Source organism: Eschscholzia californica, unplaced genomic scaffold (assembly GCF_041429995.1).
Source record: "Eschscholzia californica isolate CP2 unplaced genomic scaffold, dmEscCali1.0.p SCAF_4, whole genome shotgun sequence".
Taxonomy (NCBI): Eukaryota; Viridiplantae; Streptophyta; class Magnoliopsida; order Ranunculales; family Papaveraceae; genus Eschscholzia; species Eschscholzia californica.
The window spans coordinates 43,660,499-43,682,646 of NW_028238461.1; the positions used below are offsets into that span (position 1 = coordinate 43,660,499).

At 34.4% G+C, this 22,148-nt stretch overlaps 1 protein-coding gene across 1 annotated transcript; it reads left to right on the forward strand.

Annotated features, from left to right (window-relative positions):
- Positions 1-15,907: 15,907 nt before the first annotated feature.
- LOC147544937 (putative CoA ligase CCL5) lies at positions 15,908-19,623 on the forward strand. Its single transcript, XM_086673940.1, has 5 exons — positions 15,908-17,457; positions 18,147-18,292; positions 18,413-18,480; positions 18,849-18,951; positions 19,344-19,623. Exons 1-5 carry the CDS (start codon positions 16,236-16,238, stop codon positions 19,455-19,457), a joined length of 1,653 nt encoding a protein of 550 aa, XP_086530066.1. The 5' UTR covers positions 15,908-16,235; the 3' UTR covers positions 19,458-19,623.
- The last annotated feature ends 2,525 nt before the right edge of the window (positions 19,624-22,148 follow it).

Consider the following 22,148-nt stretch of genomic DNA (forward strand, 5'->3'; position numbering starts at 1 on the left):
TTCCCTTCAATAATTGGTTACCTCTTTAGATTTACTATTTTGTCAAGAACACTAAGATAATGTTTGACGCGGAAAAAAAATAGTATGATTATTAAAAGTAACAATCAAGTAACATGATTTTAGTAATTGCAATACCTTATTTTAGTATTAGGTTTACTCAAAAATATGATCTGTAAAAACATTTTTGTCTATAAATTATTTAATTTATAATTTCAATTCCTTTACGCCAGACATGACCTTAATATTTTCCCTGAATAGTAACTAGTAAGTACAAAGAGTGAATTCAAATATTAATTATGGGTGCTTCTAAAGGCACCAGGCCAAAAGGCTGTTAGCATCCGGAAATTTTATTGACTTGGGTCAATGGCCATTGACCCGAGGTCTCTATAAGCACCTGGTTTTAATGTGGGTGACGTTCACCTTCGTTTCCTTCTTCCATCTCTCTTTCTCTCTCTAGTTTATGCCTTCGGCTAGTTTGAAGATTTCATAAATTAAGATTTTTAGGTTCCAGTAACTGAATTCAAGGAAGAACTCTAAAAGATGTTTGAGTTCACGATTTTGAGGTTTTAGAGTGAGAAAAATGAAAGATTGTAAAGAAAGAAGAGCTTGATTTTGGATTATGACGATGGCTCCGTCGATAACTACCAGTACTGTTGCTCCTAGTTCACTGGAAAAGGTGTTAGATTCATTAACACAGAGAGATGAGAAACCAAAGGATATACCACCGGCATTACCAGTTCGTCCAACTTCAAAATCAGACATATTGATTTGGATATTGTACCAAATCAAAACGCATCTCATCTATTCTTGAGATTTGACTTCTACAACTAGACATCCTTCTCCTTTAGTGATTCATATCCTACTCGTTCCTTCCAAAATCGATTTTACTACTGAAATCGATATCATCACCGACCAATAGGAACTAGTTCTTGCACTATACATTGATATCATCACCAACCAATATAATTGAAGTGATATGACCTGAAACTTGAAACACATTCCCTGCCATATAATTTTCTTAATGTTGATGGTTTATACCCATCTTCTTCCATTGATTCTCTGAAGATTTTGCTGATGATGGATTTGGGGTTGATGATGTTGGAAATTCCCAAATCCTTCAATAATAGCAACATCTTCAGTATAAAAGTACCTTCTTGGGTAAGAGTTGAAGTTTCTCTGTCTAGGCCTATGATGAATTTGGGGTTGATGATCTTGAAAATTAGTAGAGACATCATAAAAAATGGCAACTTCTTCACAGTAGTCAGACATTCTAGAGTTGTTTCTCTGTTTAGGTATCATCTGATGAAGTTGATGAAAAAAAAAAGTCTAATACAGCAACCCCACCATCCAACTGAAACATCCCATTACTCTAACTTGATGCCATTCTTTCTTTTTCCAAGATTGATTTTTCTCTTTTTGTGAGGGAGGGAGGGAGGGAGAGGGCAAAAGCAAATGATGAGAGAAAGAAGGAGATAAGACCGATGAGAGTTTTATAGAGGAAGAGAAGGAAGCTGGTTCTAAGAAAAGTTTTATTGGGGGTAAAAAACGGTTGAGTATTGTGGTGGATCATCAAGTTGAATCTCCTTACCCTAGGAAAAAGGTAGTAAAGGATAATTTTGGTGAGAGATTTGAAGAAAATGGTGATAACATTGGGTTTGTTCTCAAGAAGGTAATAGATAGGGTTAGGGTTAACAGAGAAAAGACCGGTGCCTACATAGTTGGGTGGTGCTATTAGAGAAAAGAGTGGTTGGGCATGGTGCTAACAGAGACGGATGCTAACAGCCTTTTGGCCCGGTGCCTTTAGAAGCACCCATTAATTATTGAGGGAATTAAATTCAATTACCAATTAGTGATGTGTTCTAAACCACGTACAAATTCACTTTTGGGAAGTAATACTTAGCGAGTGAAAGAAGCCTATTATAGTTGCCACTTTCGCCTTGAGTGCCCCCAATGGGCTCAGCTTGTGCCAGTAGCTAATGTATGGTGTATAGAGTCCACTAAAAGTTTGGCCAAGACTTTTACCATTTCTTAGAATTTTAGGGTAGGGAAAAACCCATAGTGTGGTCTAGCACTTTTTATTAAACGACAAATATTGTTTTCTTTTTAACGAGTGATACCATAATATCTATATAATAAAACAGAAGGGAAAACGATGACCGGGACAAGCATCCTTTTTTAATAAAGCATATTGTCTAGAAGCCCTTCTCAAAATTTAAAATATAGTCCTTCGTAGAAATAAAGTTACCTATTTAAAAAACAATAATCTTTTCCTTCTTAGAAATAAAATAACTAATTTAAGAAAAAAAGAAACAAAATGAATTTCAAAGGTTAAAAAAAGAAATTAAAATCTCTCTCTCAATAAAATAATAACTAATTTAAGAGAAAAGAAACAAATAAATAATACAAATAAATAATAAATAATAAAAATCTCTCTCTCAATAAAATATAACAGTAAATTTCGTAACATTTGATTGATATAAGTGTCTGTGCCCTAGGGCACAGTATATACCCTAGTATGATAAAAAACGACAAATATTGTTGCGCTATAGTGAGTCTTTTTTTCTGGGAAATGCTTCTTCATCACTACCATTGGCGGACCTATGTGAGGGCAGAAAGGGGCAATTGTCCCTGGTAATTTCTGTAATTTTTCGAATAAAGTCGGGTATTTTAGTCATTTTCATTTTTATTTTAGAAAATGTTTTAGAAAACTTAACCGAGAGTAAGAGTTTGGAGGGCGTGAGGGTTATGTTAAAACTCAACCAAGAGAAGGCTTAACCTAGAGTTTGGAGGGCGAGAGGGAGGAAGAGATTGAAGATTTTTGATTCATCTTACCTCTCACAAAATTCTTCAGTATTTTAGTTTTCATGCTTCGATTCAATCATTCAGGTAATCACTAATTGAATTCTTTTTAGAATCTTAGTTTCTTCTTTGTAGATTATTTAGGGATTAATTGTTTTCATCTTGTAATTGTTATTGATTAGTTTAATATTTGGGGAATTGAACTTATGTAAATTATAAATTCATAATCTGTTATAGCTTATAGTTTCTCTCTCTAAATTGGTTTAGGGTTTATCTCTATAAATTGTTCCATATGAAATTTGATAAAGAAAATTTATTCGAAATTCTATACTCCTAATTGTTTCTCTTATAATTATTTTAGTGTTATAAATATTAGATTTATGGTGGATGACCACCACCAATTGTAACTCCCACCACCATAGGTTTTCCACCATTACTTTGTATTCAAGCTCCATTATTGTGTGCTTATTGGATGTGTAACTCATCAAGCTAAATGCCTATATAAAGAGGTTACTTGCTAATGAAGAACATGGATCAAACCAATGTATCATAGTACTCAATATACTAATGTACCAAAGTAGAGAAATTCTCTACAAACATATGAATGCAATTCTAGTTCTTCTTGTCTACAATCTCTTTGTTAATATATTTCCATTATCTTTCTTCTTCCCTCCTTTATTTTTCACAACACGTTATCAGCACGAATTGCTCTATGATCAAAGGGAGGAAGAAATTATCCACCACCTTGAGCAAAACATAAACAAATAAAATATTGGTAAGATTGATCAATTCTTATTGGTAAGTCAAAAGGTATTTGGATATTTCTTTGTTGTATATTCAATTTTTCTTATTATTCCTATCTAACCCTAACCATTGATTTTATGCTTGTTGAGACATAATAAACTATATCAAAAGGATATGAGAATTACATAGATGATAATGACTAAAGGGTTAATATTGCAAACTAATATGAATGTAAATCCAATTCATTCTATGGTAAGGTCAAGGTAAGTTTTGTCTTCGAAAATAAATTAGTGTTACTCTCATATCTAATGTTTGATTTTGTATGAATATATCGTAATGATGAAAATGTTGGTATTGATCTGTTAATGAAGATTTTTCCTAAGAGGATATTTGACCATCAAAATTTGGTTAAGATCAAATTGAAACAACTATTTTTATTGCCAAACCTGAAGTTTGGTGTGTATACTTCTTCAATAATTACTAGAGTAAAAAAAAAAAAAAAAAAAACTCAAAGGTTTATCCCTTATGAGTTGGTAAATTGTCACAAAAAAGGCTACACCCTTTGGAAAACAAATTTATAAGTGCATTCCTGAACAATGACAAATGCTAATTTTTCAGTATTGAAATTATTTTCCATTGATTATGAAAGGATTATAATTAAACGGTGATAAGAAAAATCCTACACCAAGTTCATATTGGAAATAGAGTAACAAAATTGAGAATCTCATTTTACTATACCAACATATACTCTGATTAAATTTGAAAAAGTTCTTCATGGTGAAAGACAACCACTTTTTGTGAAATTCTTTTAACGAGAATATAATATCACAATTTTGGTTGTACTTGTATTTCAATAAAATTTTCATCAAGTGGTGATAACATTTTCTTCCGCGTCTTTGGACGACGACGAGTTCTAAATTCTTTGAAAATAAAAATTGTTGAATATTTTATTTCATATTACACCTGAAGTTGCAATACACAAAGAAAGTGACGATGGATATTTAATAAAAAAAAATCGCGTGAAGATGGCATCTCACATGTAATCAGTCACACCTGAAGTTGTTATTAGAACAAATTGCTCACACCTGAAGTTGTGATCAGACAACAATTTTGGTCCAACAGATCATATGATATAAAAATAGAAATCAAAATTTGCCTGAAGCAATTGACTCTCTTTCCATCTTTGTCACAACCTTGAAGTATGTGCGCACATGGCGTATGATTTTTATTATCAAATAAGATGAAAATCTATCGACATTAGGGGGAGGAAGTCCTATATTTAATGTCATAAAATACTTGAAAATTGTCCAGTTCCCTCATTTAGAATCGATAAACGGAGAATTTACTACCTCCAAATATCAATATCCTTTGGAGCGTAATATGCTCGTATACGGATAAAGGTCATGAAAAATGACCAGAGTTTATCAAAGTGACATATACTCCTTGACACTGAAGGAATAATTTTTACTCCTGAAGAGGCTATCAAATTAGAAATGAATGTGATTCATATTCCTAATAAAATCCCCTGAAGAGGATATGTGTAAAAAGAGACACGGACCTTTTACAAAGGCACATATATGAGATCATTGAACTATGTATGCTGTGAAAATTTTTACGGACACTGAAGGAATAATTTTTACTCCTGAAGAGGCTATCAAATTAGAAATGAATGTGATTCATATTCCTAATAAAATCCCCTGAAGAGGATATGTGTAAAAAGAGACACGGACCTTTTACAAAGGCACATATATGAGATCATTGAACTATGTATGCTGTGAAAATTTGAAAAATAAAATAAATTATTTCAGACGAGGTATTTCTGAATATAGTAGCTACTGGGAGCATATTGACTCGAAATTACTCTAAGTAATATTGGTCAACTTTAGACGAGATACTTCATTAGTTGTGAATTTTTCTCACAAAATAATTAAGTCTCCAACATGAAGCACCAAGAAAGAATTACCCTGAAGGTAATGAAGTGGACTTATGTAAGAAATGCTATTCAATCTATAAAGGGTTTGAAATCCACTTATAAAATTTTAATATGAATTACAAATCCTCGAGTTATATTATGAAGTACTGATAAATCCTATCGTGACTCCTGAAGAGTTTATCAAAGCTTCAAAGTAGAGTATTGAAAAAGATTATTCGAGTAAAGAAAATTTTGATATACTAAAAGGCTCCAAGCTTCAAAACAACTCATGTTGTCTCGAGTTGTAATCTATCAAAGAAAATTAAGGTCCAGAAGTACCTAATGCGGTATAAACAATATAGTACATATGTTGTCATATGGTTTCAAAAAAACAACCATCATTCATGTATAAAATGTCAATCGTGGTGTACTCTTTTTCCTTCGTCAAGGTTTTATCCCATAGGGTTTTCCTTGTCAAGGTTTTAATGAGGCAACTATGCGTATTGAAAATCGTTATAATTTGATTAAAAGTTGTAGTCTTTTTTCTTTCCTTCGTTCAGGTTGTGTCCCGTTGGATTTTCCTGACAAGGTTTTGGTGAGACAACTATATTTTAAAACAATAGTCATCGAATGATGAATTTAACACCTCTTATGCGTGTCAAGTGGATTGTACAACGAAATGTGATAAGTACATCAATTTCAAAAGATGTTATAGTTATCTTACTGATATACATGATACACAAATACGAATCACTGAATAGTGACTTCAATTGATATCCCGGTAGGATTTAACAAGCTTCAATTTAAAGTATACATGAACTTTGAGACATTATATAAATGCAACTTGAAATGTCAAATGCTACTCATTATATTTTGTCTATATATACCAAAAGGAAGCTGACGATAAAAAGTTGAACAATGCCCTCAACCTTCGTGAGGGGGAGCAAGTTATTGAAAACACTGCATATTATATTTTCACATTGTACTCTTTTTCCTTCGTTAAGATTTTTTTTCCCACGGGGTTTTTCTTAACAAGGTTTTAATGAGGCAGATTATGTACATAAAAGATGTACATGAATAAAGAATTTGTACTCTTTTTCCTTCACTATGGTTTTGTCCCATTGGTTTTCCTAGTAAGGTTTTAATGAGACAATTTCTGATGTGGTGGACATCCAGGGGGAGTGTTATAAATATTAGATTTATGGTGGATGACCACCACCAATTGTAACTCCCACCACCATAGGTTTTCCACCATTACTTTGTATTCAAGCTCCATTATTGTGTGCCTATTGGATGTGTAACTCATCAAGCTAAATGCCTATATAAAGAGGTTACTTGCTAATGAAGAACATGGATCAAACCAATGTATCATAGTACTCAATATACCAATGTACCAAAGTAGAGAAATTCTCTACAAACATATGAATGCAATTCTAGTTCTTCTTGTCTACAATCTCTTTGTTAATATATTTCCATTATCTTTCTTCTTCCCTCCTTTATTTTTCACAACATTTAGAAGTTTGTTATTTTTATGTGAAAATGATTATATTTTGATCTTTCAATAGAAAAAACTTATGCAAAACCTGGATAGTTTATAATATAACATGGAAGTTGACTCAAAACTAGGTTTCATTTGAATTAGTCTCTCAATACCTTAAACCTAGATTAAGTACTGCTATTTCGGTCAAATGAATAATTTGATTACTTATTTGATAGAAACGGCTAGAATGTGATTCAAAAGTTGAATTTTACATTCGAAACCATAAACCTAGATATTATAATTACTGTGTAGTCTAGTAAACAATTTGATTTGTAATTGGTATTGATGAATAGGTGACTATTGTTTAGCGAACTTAATTTGTATCTTCTACTTTTTTTGTTCTTTTCTATCTAAGATCCACTTCAAAGGGTTTAACTTGATCAATCGTTTCTACCGGTGTCTAGTACCAACTTTCAGTTTTCATTTTTGGACATTACATGCTTGTAAGTAGAAACCGATATAGTTTCTTCTTTTTGCTTACGAAAGAATTTGTGAAGTTCAAGTTAAGGTTCGCCTCCCCTGATTTGAAATCCTGGTTCCGCCTCTGATCACTACCAAACTTCACATAATAGGCTGGTAAGTTTTCAGGCAACATCTTCGAGTCATTGTTAATGCCAGGGAGAGGATCACCTAGTGCCCCATTCACCAGCATGAATTTGAGGTTTTTTACTACATGAGGTTCCGAGGCCCGCAACTTCGGGAAATACAAACTTTTTTTTCGCAAAATAGATATTTTATTATAAAGGTAAAACCGTAAAATAGATTTCATTAGCTTCAAAACTCTAAATTAAGATTATTCACGGTACGAGAAGGTGGTTTCTTCTGAACCATACACGTGTAACCTTATTAATATTAGTAAAAACAACTAAATGATGAGCTACTTTATCACAATCACGAGTATATTACAAACCGACGGCGTGGGTGAGGGGGGTGCAACCGGTCCGGCAGCACCGGGCCCTCCTCTGCCCAAGGGCCCCATTTTTTGCTATACTAAAAAAAGGACTTTTATATTACGGGCCAGCTTGTATAACAATATTGTGTGCAGGTCAGTTGGTTTGTAACCCATCCCACGCGTGGGAGGTCTCAAGTTCGAAACCTCTCAGATTTTCTTTATGTTTGTTTTATTAAGTTTCAGATTTTACAGGCAACCTGCAGCCATGCCACTATAAAGTTTTCATACATTCCAGCTTCTGTAGGCGCCTCCATTTAGTAAATAAAAGGGCTAGTTTTATGATTTCATAACCCTCCTCATAGATATTCTAAAGGCTACCAAGTCTCTTTTTTCTACGTTCTACCCTAGTCTCCATAAGCTTCCAACGCCATTTTAAGTGTTCCAGCTTCTACAGGTGTCCTAAACCCAAAATACAAAGTTCACTTTAATGAATTCATGATCCGTATTGATATTCTAAAGACCGCTCCAGTCTCTAATTTCTAATTATTACCTCTATTTTTCTCACTCTAATATGTAATGGGTCTTCATGTCTTATCTCCCTAGTATACACACTTTCTATGTTTACATGACAATTTTTTATGCAATAGAGTATTGTTTTCCATCTAATTTTGTGTCATGCTTAATTTATGTTAGTATTTGTTTTAATTTATAAAATTCGCAACTTTCAAATAGAGAGATGATTTGTTTTCTTAGAGTTACTTAATCACATTGAATATAGTTTATATAGTTTGAAAGTTTTGTAACAATTGAGATAGTAGTGTTTTTGTTACATAAAGATATGTATTTTATGAAAAAAATTCTTCCGAAAAATTATTTAAATATTCATCTATTATATCACATGTATTTTTTTTCGTTCTCACATCATAAGATGGGCCCCGAAAAATTTTCGCACTGGATCCCGAAAATATCGGCCACGCCAGTGAAACCGAGTTGACCTCCCGCATGAGTGAGATGGTGTTTGATATGATATTGAGCTTCCCTCTCTTATGGCGATCGTGGTGATAGTACTTTACCTGCTCCCCTCATAAATCGGCCATTGGTGTCTCCAACCACCTCAACACATGCAGCCGGAGAACTCTTGGTGTATAAAAATTTGGATGAATCTTTTTCTTCCCTTTTGTTTCCACTAAACCTCTACAACCACTTCTTCTCTTCAAGCTAAAAACAAATCGTCGACTATGGGAGCAAAAATCGTTGACAGACCGTCACAGTTGACGATCCTTAAAAATATTCACATCCTTTTCTTCTTCCGCTCCTCTCATCACCACCATCTTCGACCAACAACTCCAACTTCCATTACCCTCTCTGTTTGACGAAACTAGTCATCTGATCAACGATCTTCATCACAAAAAGTCTTTTCATCTCTCTTCATTCTTTGATTAAAAGGTATGCCCTACTTTCTTGTGTTAGATCCACTTCTTTCATGAACAAATCTACTGTTGTTTTTCTGGTATTATGAAAAACTAAGAATCTGATGTTTCTGTTTTTTTAATAAAACAGGGATACACTTTAGAATGTCTTTCTGAAATAGATTCAGAGATAATTTTATTTCTAAAAAATTAATATTGTATCTCAAACAGATTAAAAGGAAAACAATATTATTTAAAAACAAGGATTAAATAAAAGATTAGAGAGAGAAGGCCAAGTCGAGTTGTCTCTTTCCTTAAGACAGCATGAACACCCTGGTATTAGTACTAAAACCAGTAAGGTGTTTGTCTCCCAGGATACAACGGCTGTACCTTGCAGTATAACGACTAAGAGTACTTCGTTTTCTGAAAGCGTGCGAACTTAGAACAAGTAGTAAGAACGACAGATGAATCGACTTCTTAGACTCTAAATGCTATGTAACTGTTAAAGCTAAAATTTTCGTATTTTGTTTGCTGGATTCCGTTTGGCATTTATAGAAGTATTGGTGACACTTCAGACAGGTGCCTATAGACGAATGGATGCTTCCCAACAGTCATATTTGTCTGTTGGTTTTCGAGTGCCATCTTGACCGTCAGATCTCAACGGATTTATGAAGATCTCGCGCCTTGAACGCCCACCGTTAGATCATCAACGGATCTATCTTAAGAGTGCGAATCATCCTGACCGTCAGATCAAAGGCCCCTATGTGGCATCGCCCCTGTTGAGCACCACTTATGATTTTTAGACTTTTTTATATTAAAATTCTCTCTACTGCGAAGTTTAATTTGTACCTCTAAAATTATGTGGCAATGAAGATAAAGTATCTTCTTCGTATACCTCTTATTGTCTAACTCATCAATATTGAAATTTAAACTCGTATCTCTTCATAAATCTTCAAAATAATAAATAATATTTCTTCAAAGTAATCATGTCATATAAGTAAACAAAACAACTCTAGAGATTTATATAAAAACAAACAAATTTCGAAGAATCTGTATCTCGTCACATTGATATAAGAATCTTAATTGAGATTTGATACATAAAACTAATGGAGTTTGTTTGAATTTTCATAAAAAATGTTCTTAATTAAAATCCCTTTTTCAAAATTATTTTTAAGGTATGTAAGAAGCGGCAACCGAGCATTTTTAAAATTTTTAAAATGTTATATTGAAAATATTATTTGAATAGGAGATTTGAATAGTGTTATCTTTTTTAAAAAAAAAAAAAAAATTGAATAGTGTTATCTAACAGGGAAAAGCTTAATCAAACTTTAAACACATACTATAATCAGATTCTTTTTTTTAAGTACTAGAAATGATTTTTTTAAGCTGCAAATTGGAGATGATCTTAAAGATTGTGGTTGCTATGCCCTAGGCCCCTAGCCAGGAAAGTTCAAGCAGAACTGGACTGCAGTGGAATAAGAAATGTTTAGACCTACCACCCACCTTCCCCTTGCACGTGAAACAACTCTGCTAATGCCAAAAGGTATTCCTTCTTATAATAATGCCCATTCAGCTAAAGCAACAATAATTTGAAATGGAGTCATAATTTTGACCTATCCTGTACCTGTTAATAATGCACGTTTACATCATGCACACACCACAAATTTGACCCACGTGAATCTAGAGCTTGTGGTTGCCATTGGTTCAGATCTCACTCAAGTACAGGCAAACCAACTCAACTCAATTCACTCACCCAAGAGTGCCTCATGCAGGTAAAGTCCCTGCTTTTGTAGCCAAAGGAAATCCATTGACCTACAAAAATATCACTTCGTAATGAGTAAGATACGACTGTGTGTTCCTTGTCCTGTCTGACACGAACAATTATAATATTATATCAAGTGATCAATAATCTCAACTCTTAAAGATAAGTTCGAAACGTCCTTTCAACAACAAAAAAAAAGTTTGATATGTATAATCTTAGCTATTGAAAAATGTTTGAAGATAAATTTTACAGGATATATGGTTTCAACCCTTTGAGATGAGATAAGTTTGATAAATATAATCTCTAACTCTTGAAAATAAATTTGGGAAAGACGTAAACTTGATCTTTTTTTTTGAATTGTCAGCGTGCCTCGAACCTTCGACATCTAGAGTGGAGACTTAACCTCTTATCCCCTCCAATCAAAGGTTGTTGGCGTAATCTTAACCTTTAAAAATGAGAGTATATTCTAGAAAGGACATCGTCCCCCGTTATTATATAGATTATTTATGAAATTTTATCGTATTATTAAACCATAAAATAATACAAATTCCTAAATGAATAGGTAAATGCTACAAATAACGCCAAATGTTGATCAGAGGCGGAGCCAGGAATTGTAGTATTGCCGGGCTGAAAATTGTAATAAAAATTTTAATTTTTTTGAGTTTACCCCCTCAATACTAAATGAGCATTTCTAATCCTTCACATATGTAAACCAATTTTTTTTTTTGAGCTTACCCCCCTCAATACAAAGATTTTTTTTTTAATTTTGATAAAAGAAAGAAGTAAAACAAATATGTATCAAGCTTTTAACGATCTCTATTTTAATATAATACACTCAATTTTAGTATAATAACACTTTCGTAGGTTTGATTTATATGAAAAGAAGAATTAGCTAAGAAAATGGTTTTATAGAAATGAGATTTCAAAACCAAACACACCCTTGTTTTGGCTAGAAAACAAGAAAAGAAAATGAAAAATTAGAGAAAGCTTTTGACAAGATTCGAACACATGACCACCACAGGTGGTTGGAGAGCACTTAACCAACTGGGCTAGAAGATTTTAGTGATTATGCTATAGGCTTCCTTCTAAATAATGTGGACTACCCGGGCTTTAGTGATTATATTGTAGACTTCTTTCTAAATAACGGTGGGTTCATCCGGGCTGCAGCCCGGGTTAGCCCACCAATAGCTCCGCCCCTGATGTTGATAACCATCTTAAAGACTTAGGAATTATAATCGTGCTATAAATAAACTACAAATACTTGCAAGTAGGGATAATTTGACATTAGTCTTCAAATATTTAGTGATATTAGAACTACATATCCAAAATGAAAATCAATTTGGCGTTAATCCTCATTTGTTTGTTTTTCGTCAAACACTCTGTTAGTTGGTTTTCATGCGAAACGGAAGCGTGTACTATGACAAAAGTACCCTTCATATAATTCTACCATGAGCATCCTACGATAACAAAAGTACCCGTCAAATACATAAATTTTTCTCTTTATCTTTTCCTTTTCAACAAAAAGTTTTTTTTCTCCATCTTAAAACAACCAAAAAATGTTAAGTGATTCTCCTCTTCCTTTGTGAAATTTATTATTCGGAAAATCAGATGTAGGCTGCTTCGAGAAGAAGAAGATCACTGGTTTCCTTCAAAGAAAATTGTCTTTGAGGACCTTCATCAATGGAGCCCTTGAGGGGGAGAGAGACAGATAGAGAGTAAAAGCGAGAAACTAAATTAAGAGGAGAACATTATATAAAATTGATTTTTCTTTTGAAAGTCTTTAGTGAAGGTGATGAAGAATGAAGAAGAAGGCGAGGAGAGAGAAACATAAGGGTGAAAAAAAGGACAAAGAACAAGCTTCACCAACAATCCTAACTACCTCATCTAAAAAATCTTGAGAAATTTTGGTTGATTTTGGCTTTAAAGTGGTTGAATGTTCAAATAACAAGCTCCACCAACAATTTACTGACTGAAACCTCTTGAAATCGTATAAAAATGCTTAAAATAATAGAAGTGTAATTCAAATTGAGGTTGAACCCTGGGTATACTCCACTGCTCCACTTGAGACATCTTATGTTGGTTTAGTTGGTTTCTCGGCTGGATAGAGTTTTATATACTCGAGATACACCCTATCATAACAACTAGAGTTTGTTATGAGTTAGTTAGGGTTGTTAGAGTTAGTTGAGAGTTGTTAGAGTTTGTTATACTTTCTGTTATAAATACTCTTGTATAATCTTGTTTTACTCTTAATGAAAATGAGATTTACTATGGTATCAGAGCAAGTTCACGCTCTCCTTTGAAGTCCTCTCCATTTTCATCTTCTTCCTTCTTTCTCTCTCTAAAATTCTCGTCTTCACGACTTCATCTTCTTCCTTCTTTCTCTCTCTAAAATTCTTGTCTTCATGACTTGATCTTCTTTTTTTTCTTATCTGAATTTCATCATTTCATCAATTCTTCTACTATAATCGGTTTTTGACATGGATCATCCCAAGATCACTTCATTAGCTATAAATTCTATGGGAAATGTCATTCCAATCAAGCTCCAAAGTGATAATTACTTAGCTTGGAGATCACTTTTTTTCCTATCTTAAAGAAACATAAAGTCTTAGATCTGATTGATGGATCTCGTCCACAACCAGAACAATATCTTGATGATCAGAATAAGGTGATCAATCTTGAATATACTGACTGGATTGAAGAAGATCAGACCTTACTGATCTGGATCAATTCGACCTTATCAGGTTCAGTCATTCCTTATGTTGTTCTTAACAATTCATCTCAAGAACTTTGTCAGAATCTTGAAGATTCATTTGCAGCAGCTTCTACTTCTCATATCTTCCAACTTCAAGAAAATCTTCGTGATTTGAAGAAAGATAATGATTGAATGCCAGAATTTCTTAATTTCTGATTCTCTTGCTGCTGCTGATAGTCCAACCTCTAGTGCTGAACTGGTGGTGAGTATTTTGAGAGCTCTTCCTTCTAAATATGACTCATTTTCAGCTGCTATTAGGTTAAGAAAACCACCTATATCTGTAACCGAGCTTCAAAATCTACCCATCAGTGAAGAAATCACCATTAATGAAAGGCAAAAGAGGAATGCTCTCAATATAAATCAAGCTTTATTTACCAATCCTCAAACTCATTCCTCATTCAATAGATCTAATCAATCTCGACCAAATGCTTCCTATAACACTAATCAGTATCCAAATTGAAACAAAGGTTTCAGAAACTATAACAATTCCTCTTCTCAAAGAAAGAATTTTCCTCCAAATCACAGTTCTAATTCAGTAAAGTCTTATCCTCATCAAAATTTCAATTCTCCTAATGGTGATCGGCCTACATGTCAAATATGTCATAAGATTGGTCACACAGCTACTGAATGCTATCATCGAATGAATTTTTCCTATTAAGGTCGCAATCCACCACAAAATCTAGCAGCTATGATGGCTACTGCCAATATTTTGGGAAAATCCTTGGTATGCTGATACTGGTGCCTCTCATCACATTACACCAGATGCATCCAACCTTCTTGTTCTTCAGTCTACAAAGGCAAATAGGTGATTTCTACAGCAAATGGTCAAGGTATGCTCATTGCTAGAACTGGTAACACTGCTTTTAAACACAAAAATTATACTTTCTCTCTCAAGAATGTGCTTGTTGTTCCTCAAGTTACTCATAATTTGCTATCTGTTCACAAATTTACCAAAGACAATAACTGCTCTTTAACATTTGATCCAATACTGTGTGAAGGACTTAACTTCGAATCAGACTCTTTTTCAAGGGCCAGCTGAAGGAGGTTTATACCCAATAAAGCTTCAATCTGACACTCCACATAAACCCCAAATAAAGTTAATGCTTGCTAGACCTTCTTCTCCTGCTCTTTGGCACAAGAGATTGGGTCATCCATCCTTTCAATCTTTGCAAAAACTGAAGCACTTGTTCACTTCAACTTCATTTTGTTCAGACTGTCATCTAGGCAAAAGCAGAAAGCTTCCTTTTACTTTTTATGTTACTGTTTATTCTAAACCATTACAACTATTACATATTAATCTATGGGGTCCTGCACCTATTACATCTGTAAGTGGGTTTCAGTATTATGCTAATGTAATAGATGATTTCTTTAAGTTCTGTTGGCTCCTTCCTTTATCACATAAGTCTGATTTCACTTTAGCCTTTATTTCTTTTGTGATTGGCATTGAGAATCAGTTACGGGTTACAGTGAAATGTATTAGAACAGATGGAGGAGGAGAGTTCATCTCTTCTTCCCTTAGAAGTTTTCTTCAGACAAAAGGAATTACTCATCAGCTGACATGTCCTCATACACCAAAACAAAATGGTGCGCCTGAGTCTAACCATACGCATCTTATTGATATTACTAGGACCTTGTTGATTCAGTCTTCTCTTCCTACTTCTTATTGGCTCGAGACATTAAACACAACTAATTATCTCATTAATAGACTCCCACTAATGTCTTTGAATTACATTTCACCAATAGAGAAGTTGTTCTATTGCTCACCTGATTATGACTTTCTTAGAGTCTTTGGCTGTGCATGTTATCCTTGGCTCATACCTTATACACACAATAAACTTGACCCTAGAAAGAGAGAGAGACATAAGAAGAAGAGGGGGAGACCTAAGTTCCAGCTAAAGAAAGAGAGACATAGATGGGAACTGAGTCGAGCTCAGAAGAACTCATTTTGAGGTGTCAAGAATTAGTTTCTAAGATTTGGACCGTCGAATCCTTCAACTGTCTAGATCAGAAGAAGGACCAAATCACAAAACACAAACATTTGGGGGATTTACTTTAAAAAATTCAATAAAATAGTATCATCGCCACCAAAGTGGACTCACTTTCCACAGTGTCAAAGTTTGATTCAATAGTAGGTCTACTCAATGTCCAAACATTTCACCCCTTGTATCCATTACTCAAGGAATAAAATAGTACAATACCACTTTTTCTTCCCTAATGCATCTGCATCAAATGTGACATGAGTCCAATTGATAAAGCTAAAAGAGGTCAATCTAGAAATTTACTTCACTTTCCAAAACACAAGAAGAAAAACAAACAAAACTGTCTTCTTATATAGTATATAAGTTCAAAACCCCAAAGCTCAAGATTATTATTAATTCAGCTTCTTGAGAGAGAAAGAGAGTAGAAATAGGGATTTCAAACGATAATGGCACAAAATGGTATGATGATCGATCCTAAAAGTGGTTTCTGCAACTCAAATTCAACTTTCTACAGTAAAAGAAAACCAATTCCATTTCCTTGTAATGAAACCCTAGATATAACTACTTTCATCTCTTCAAATGCTCACTACGGCAAAATCGCTTACATCGATTCTTCTACCGGCCGTTACCTAACTTTTTCTCAAGTTTGGAAAGCCGTCGATTCTGTCTCTTCTTCCCTCTCCGATCTCGGGATACGTAAAGGTAACGTCGTCCTTCTTCTCTCTCCTAACTCCATCTTCTTCCCTGTCATCTGTCTCTCTGTTATGTCTCTTGGAGCTATTATTACCACAACTAATCCACTCAATACTTCTCAAGAAATCGGTAAACAAATCGCCGATTCAAAACCGATTCTAGCTTTTACTACTCAATCTCTTCTTCCTAAACTAGCTGATTCGAAACTACCGATCGTTCTCATCGGAGGAGAATCATCAAATCTAAGTACGAAATCAAGAATCGTTACTTCGTTAGATGAAATGATGAAAAAAGAACCGAGTCAAACCCGAGTTAAAGAACGAGTTGATCTAGATGACACGGCGACTCTTCTTTACTCATCAGGTACAACTGGTGCGAGTAAAGGAGTGGTTTCATCGCACAGAAATCTAATCGCTATGGTTCAAACCGTTCTGAATCGGTTCCGATCCGAAGACGGAGGAGTTCAAACATATATTTGTACGGTTCCGATGTTCCATATATACGGGTTATGTGCTTTTGCATCAGGATTACTAGCATCAGGATCAACGATTGTAGTTCTCTCGAGGTTCGAATTAGATGAGATGTTATCTTCGATCGAGAAATATAAGGCGACCTGTTTGCCTTTGGTGCCACCGATTCTAATCGGACTCATCAATAACGCTGATAAAATTTTAGCCAAGTATGATTTGGGATCGTTGGAGTCGGTTTTATCAGGAGGAGCGCCTTTAAGTAAAGAAGTGATTGAAGGTTTTGTTGGGAAGTATAGGAACGTTAGGATACTTCAGGGATACGGGTTAACAGAGACGGCCGGGATAGGGGCGTCGACAGATACCTTGGACGAAAGTAGGAGGTATGGGACGGCAGGGCTATTGTCGCCAAGTATGGAAGCGAAAATTGTTGACCCGGATACGGGTGAGAGTTTCGGTATTAATCGGACGGGTGAGCTTTGGCTTCGCGGTCCAACTGTCATGAAAGGTAAAAGCTAAAGAACTGATTTGTTTTAAGAAGTTGAATTCGACCCTGTTTGACTATTTTGTTTGGTCAGCAATAGGATTAGTAGAAACTAATTTCTGCATAAGATTATTTGATTATACTATTCTAAGAGAAAAGAATCTCTAACCCACCCACGGTTCGTATTCTTATTTGCTGGGATACGATTCCTGATGTATTCCCACGTACTAAATACCATTTCCGAATGCGATTCTGATCAATCACGTTTCATTCTAGCACGCTAGACAAGCTTTGCATTTATTGGATGCTTTATACATTGATAGACACATAAACTACTACAGAAAATATTTTTACCAACGTCCCAAACTGTAATGATTATGGTGTCTCTACTATGCCAATGTGGTGTGGTGTCGGACGCCTACAAATTTAATATGAGGTGTCAATACATTATATGTCCAACGGTCATACGAGCTCCGTCTCTCCTAACGAAAAAGGGTGCGTGTGAAGATAGATAAATTAAATTGCAGGAGCTCCATTCATATGCTTCGGGGGCTCAGGGCTCTCTGTTATTTTCTTTCTGTAAACACTTGAATTCATATGGTTTTGTACGGCTCAACCATAATAGCCCTTTGTAGTGGATATCGCCATAAATTGAAGAAAATTCATTCTTGATCCGACTTTCATCTTAAAATGAACTTGCTTTTTTTTTGTAGGTTATTTTAGCAATCCAGAAGCTACTACATCAACCTTAGTTTCTGATGGATGGTTAAGAACAGGAGATATTTGCTACATTGACGAGGATGGTTACATCTTTGTAGTTGATAGGTTGAAAGAACTAATCAAATACAAGGGATATCAGGTAAGTTAAACATCATTCCATTATTTCAAACTCCCTCATTTTCTATTAAGTGATAAGCATCAGAAATAATTTTCATGAACTTCGCTATTAACAACTTGAACTATCTTGTGTGTTTGGTAGGTTCCTCCTGCAGAACTAGAGGCCTTGTTGCTCTCTCATCCAGAAATTTCCGATGCTGCTGTTATCCCGTAAGTCATCATTTCATGCCTTTTGTTGATTGGGTCGTACGAGAGTAGCCTCACATGGGAAAATAACGACTATGACCAAGAATATAACAAACTGGGTCGAGTTAAATGCAGACTAACAATCCAACAGTCACATGCTTTATGCCACTAAACAAGTAGACTTTTGTGACAATAGATCCTCATGAACGAAAGAAATCTTATGAGTAAAAATGAAACATCTATGAGTCTAGGACTTGTAGTTGTATGCTCGTTGGTGATATATGGTTGATTTTGGTGAATGTCTGTTGGTAACAAGATATTTTTTTTTTTTTTTTTCAAAATTTAGATATCTCAGGGGAAGATTCATGAATAATAATGTATTTCTATTACAGATTTCCTGATAAGGAGGTTGGACAATTCCCCATGGCATATGTAGTTAGAAAATCTGGAAGTAATCTCTCGGACAGTGGAGTGATGGACTTTGTAGCCAAACAGGTTAGTGAAACCATTTATGTGAACTTAGTTGAGGTTCTGTGATTTTTTCTGAGCAGAATCTCTTGGCGTTTGAGTTGTTCTGATGAAGGGCACAATAGTCATTTAAAGTTATTTCAGATCATGAACTCGTAGTTTAGACGTACTTTACATCTGGTAGGAATGGATCCAAAACTAGCCTGAGTTGGACATTGTTTCGAGTCGCACAAAAACCAAACATTTTGAAATATGATTCAAGCTAATCCAGACCTAGCTCGTGTTAGATTTCGAAACTCAAATTTTATTTTGGCCTAGTCCAGTTTGGAGTTAGATTTCAGTTATGAAGTACAACAAAAACTACAAGTCGTGGGGCTCTGTATATGTAATCTGAAGAGATGTTATTATTATGTTTACAGGTAGCACCATACAAGAGGGTCCGAAGAGTGGCATTTGTTTCTGCAATCCCCAAAAATCCATCAGGAAAGATACTAAGGAAGGATCTCATTAAACTTGCAACTTCTAAGCTCTAAAAAACACTTCATCTTTTAAAGATTGGAGGATGTTATATCATAGTATCAGCTTTTGGCAGTTCAATCTAAGGTCTCTCTGTGATGGAATATATAAGTTATAATGTAAATGAAGATGTTGAATAATGTTTGGGGTAATATAATGCTATAAAATATGCACGATTTTATATGTATAGCTAGCTAAAGGTAACTATTTTTCGTTGCTACTCCATAATCAGCTTTGTATATCTCCCTGCTTTTGCCACCTTGAGACTTGAGTCCAGTTGTACACTTGTTCTTTTTTGTGTAGAAGACTACCGAGTCCAATGGTTGCACGCTTTCACTTATTAGGGCCTAGGTTTAGCTTGCTTCTTTAAGTGATGTAGGACTAACTTGAAGAAAAACTATGTAAGAAAAGCCCAAGATTTGGGTCCAAATACGGAAAAAAACCCACTCGAGAATAATAATGTAAAAAAGCCCAATTTTTAAACTGTTGACAACACTTTTGAAACTGTAACAACATATATAATTATGTGTGAACAAAAACAAATTTGTTCATATATTTACAAAATTGTTGAGAGCAAACTGGGTTTTGTTCAGAAATTTTCAAAAATGTTTTGTAATTTCAACTTTTGGGTTTTTTTTTGCATTAATATTCCCGGTTGGGCTTCATTTGATATTTTGACCCGAGTTTTGGGCCTTATAATTTTCCTCTCTAACTTGAACTTGTTGACCATATGATATACGGTAAATCTCAAATATTTGATGGATTTAGACGGGTTGTGGACTCTAGGGTTTTGAAAATAACCCTCCCCATAATCTCAATGAACGTAGAATTTTAGAGCCCGACCCGTACTGGCGCAAAAGTTCGTTTACCTAATATTTTTTTGGCCAGTCTGAACTCCGACCATTTGGACATGCTTCTTAGGCCATGTTTGGTGCGCGGGTGATTCTCGAGAATCACATTCCAGATCATTGCTTGGCTTGCGGGAATGGTGTGGTTCTGAGAATGTGATTCCCTCAAAAAAGGGTAATAGCAAACCCATGAGGGGAGGCGGGTTTGTGATTCCCATTCTCCGGGATCACATATATTAATATTTATTCACAAATATATCCTTAACAAAATATTGAATTACCAATTTTATTTTTTTTTGTAGGATTTGGTATTAATAAGTATTATTTATGTTTATGAACAAAATTTAATCTTAGATAAATTTTTATTAAGATATTTATTTATTATCTTTAAATTCTAACCCTTTGATGTATCGTGTTATTATTTTATATCTATTAATTTGAAAAAATAATACTGATTTTAATATATAACAAAGTTGATGTGTATATTTTATGCTAAAAAAAAATTGATGTGTCTTCTATTTAGTTTAAGTAAGGAAGGGTAAAAGTGAGCTTTTACAAATATTTACATTCTTATTCCTATACGAACCAAACACCTAATTAGGAATATGTCAGGAATCAAATTCCCATTCCTGGTCAAACGAAACATCAAACTACAGTAATCTGATTCCCAAGAATCACATTCCATTCCCGCGCGCCAAACATGGTCTTATTTTTCTCTAACTTACTTATAGCTTATTTCATCGAAAAAAAACTTACTTATAGTTTATTGTCCCCGTCTTTTTGGACTTTTTGCCCAAATAAACTATAATAAAACAACTACTCATTTGTTCAAATTACTCATGTAATACGCTTCCCGTCATTGCTTAGTGTATCGGAAGCGGAAGCGTGATTAATATCCTCAAATCGTAATTTATGTGTCGCAAATTATATAATTAAGTTCTACCGTCCGAAGTTGTTATTAAATTTCTTACTTTATATAGGGGGAGTTTAATATTACCCTCTCACCACTAATGTTTAATTAAGGTGTTCCTTTTTAATTGGAAATTAGTGAAATCTTCTTTTTGCACTTAAAACTACGAAAATAGTCCTACACTTGTTATATATATATTTCTGATCTTACTACGACCGACATGACACTCTAACTTCGACCTTTCCATGAATTTATCTAACCTAATTGGTAAGTTCAATTAATAATTTCTCATATAACTTTTCTGTTTTTTCGTTTAGTTCATATTTTTAATTCAACAAGTCTAGGGAGCCCTCCATTTAGGGACTCCCTAGAAACCGTCTACCTATACTAGACAAAAGGACAAGGAAAGTTCTAGGGAGAGATAGTGGAATTTTCCTTGTCCTTTTATCTAGTATGGGTAGACGGTTTCTAGGGAGTCCTCAAATGGCGGGCTTCCTAGACTTGTTGTTTTTAGTTTGCATTAGTATCTTCTGAATGTAAATGAGTTATAATTAATAGAAGGGTTAATTTCATTTTGACCCCCAATTTGTTGCCCACTCACTGTTCTCATAAGTGTCCTACAGTTCGATTTGATCCCCAAAGATAAATTTTTTTCAATGGTCACCGGAAGTACTTTTGGGGGCCATGGAATTATATCTCAAAAGCTTTAAAAACATTAAAACCACATCATCTCTCCTCATCTCCTCCATTTCATCATATCTCTCTTCTACTTCATCTCTATCACCACCTCTTCACCTTCTCCAACGAAGGTCGCCGGCCTACTAAATTTCCTTCGACCTTCAAACTATCAATTTTTTTCTTTTTTCTCTCTCTCTCTTCTTCTTCTTCTTCACCATCTTTCTTCTTCACCCCCTCTCTTCTTTCTTTTCTTTATATATCTATCTCTCTCC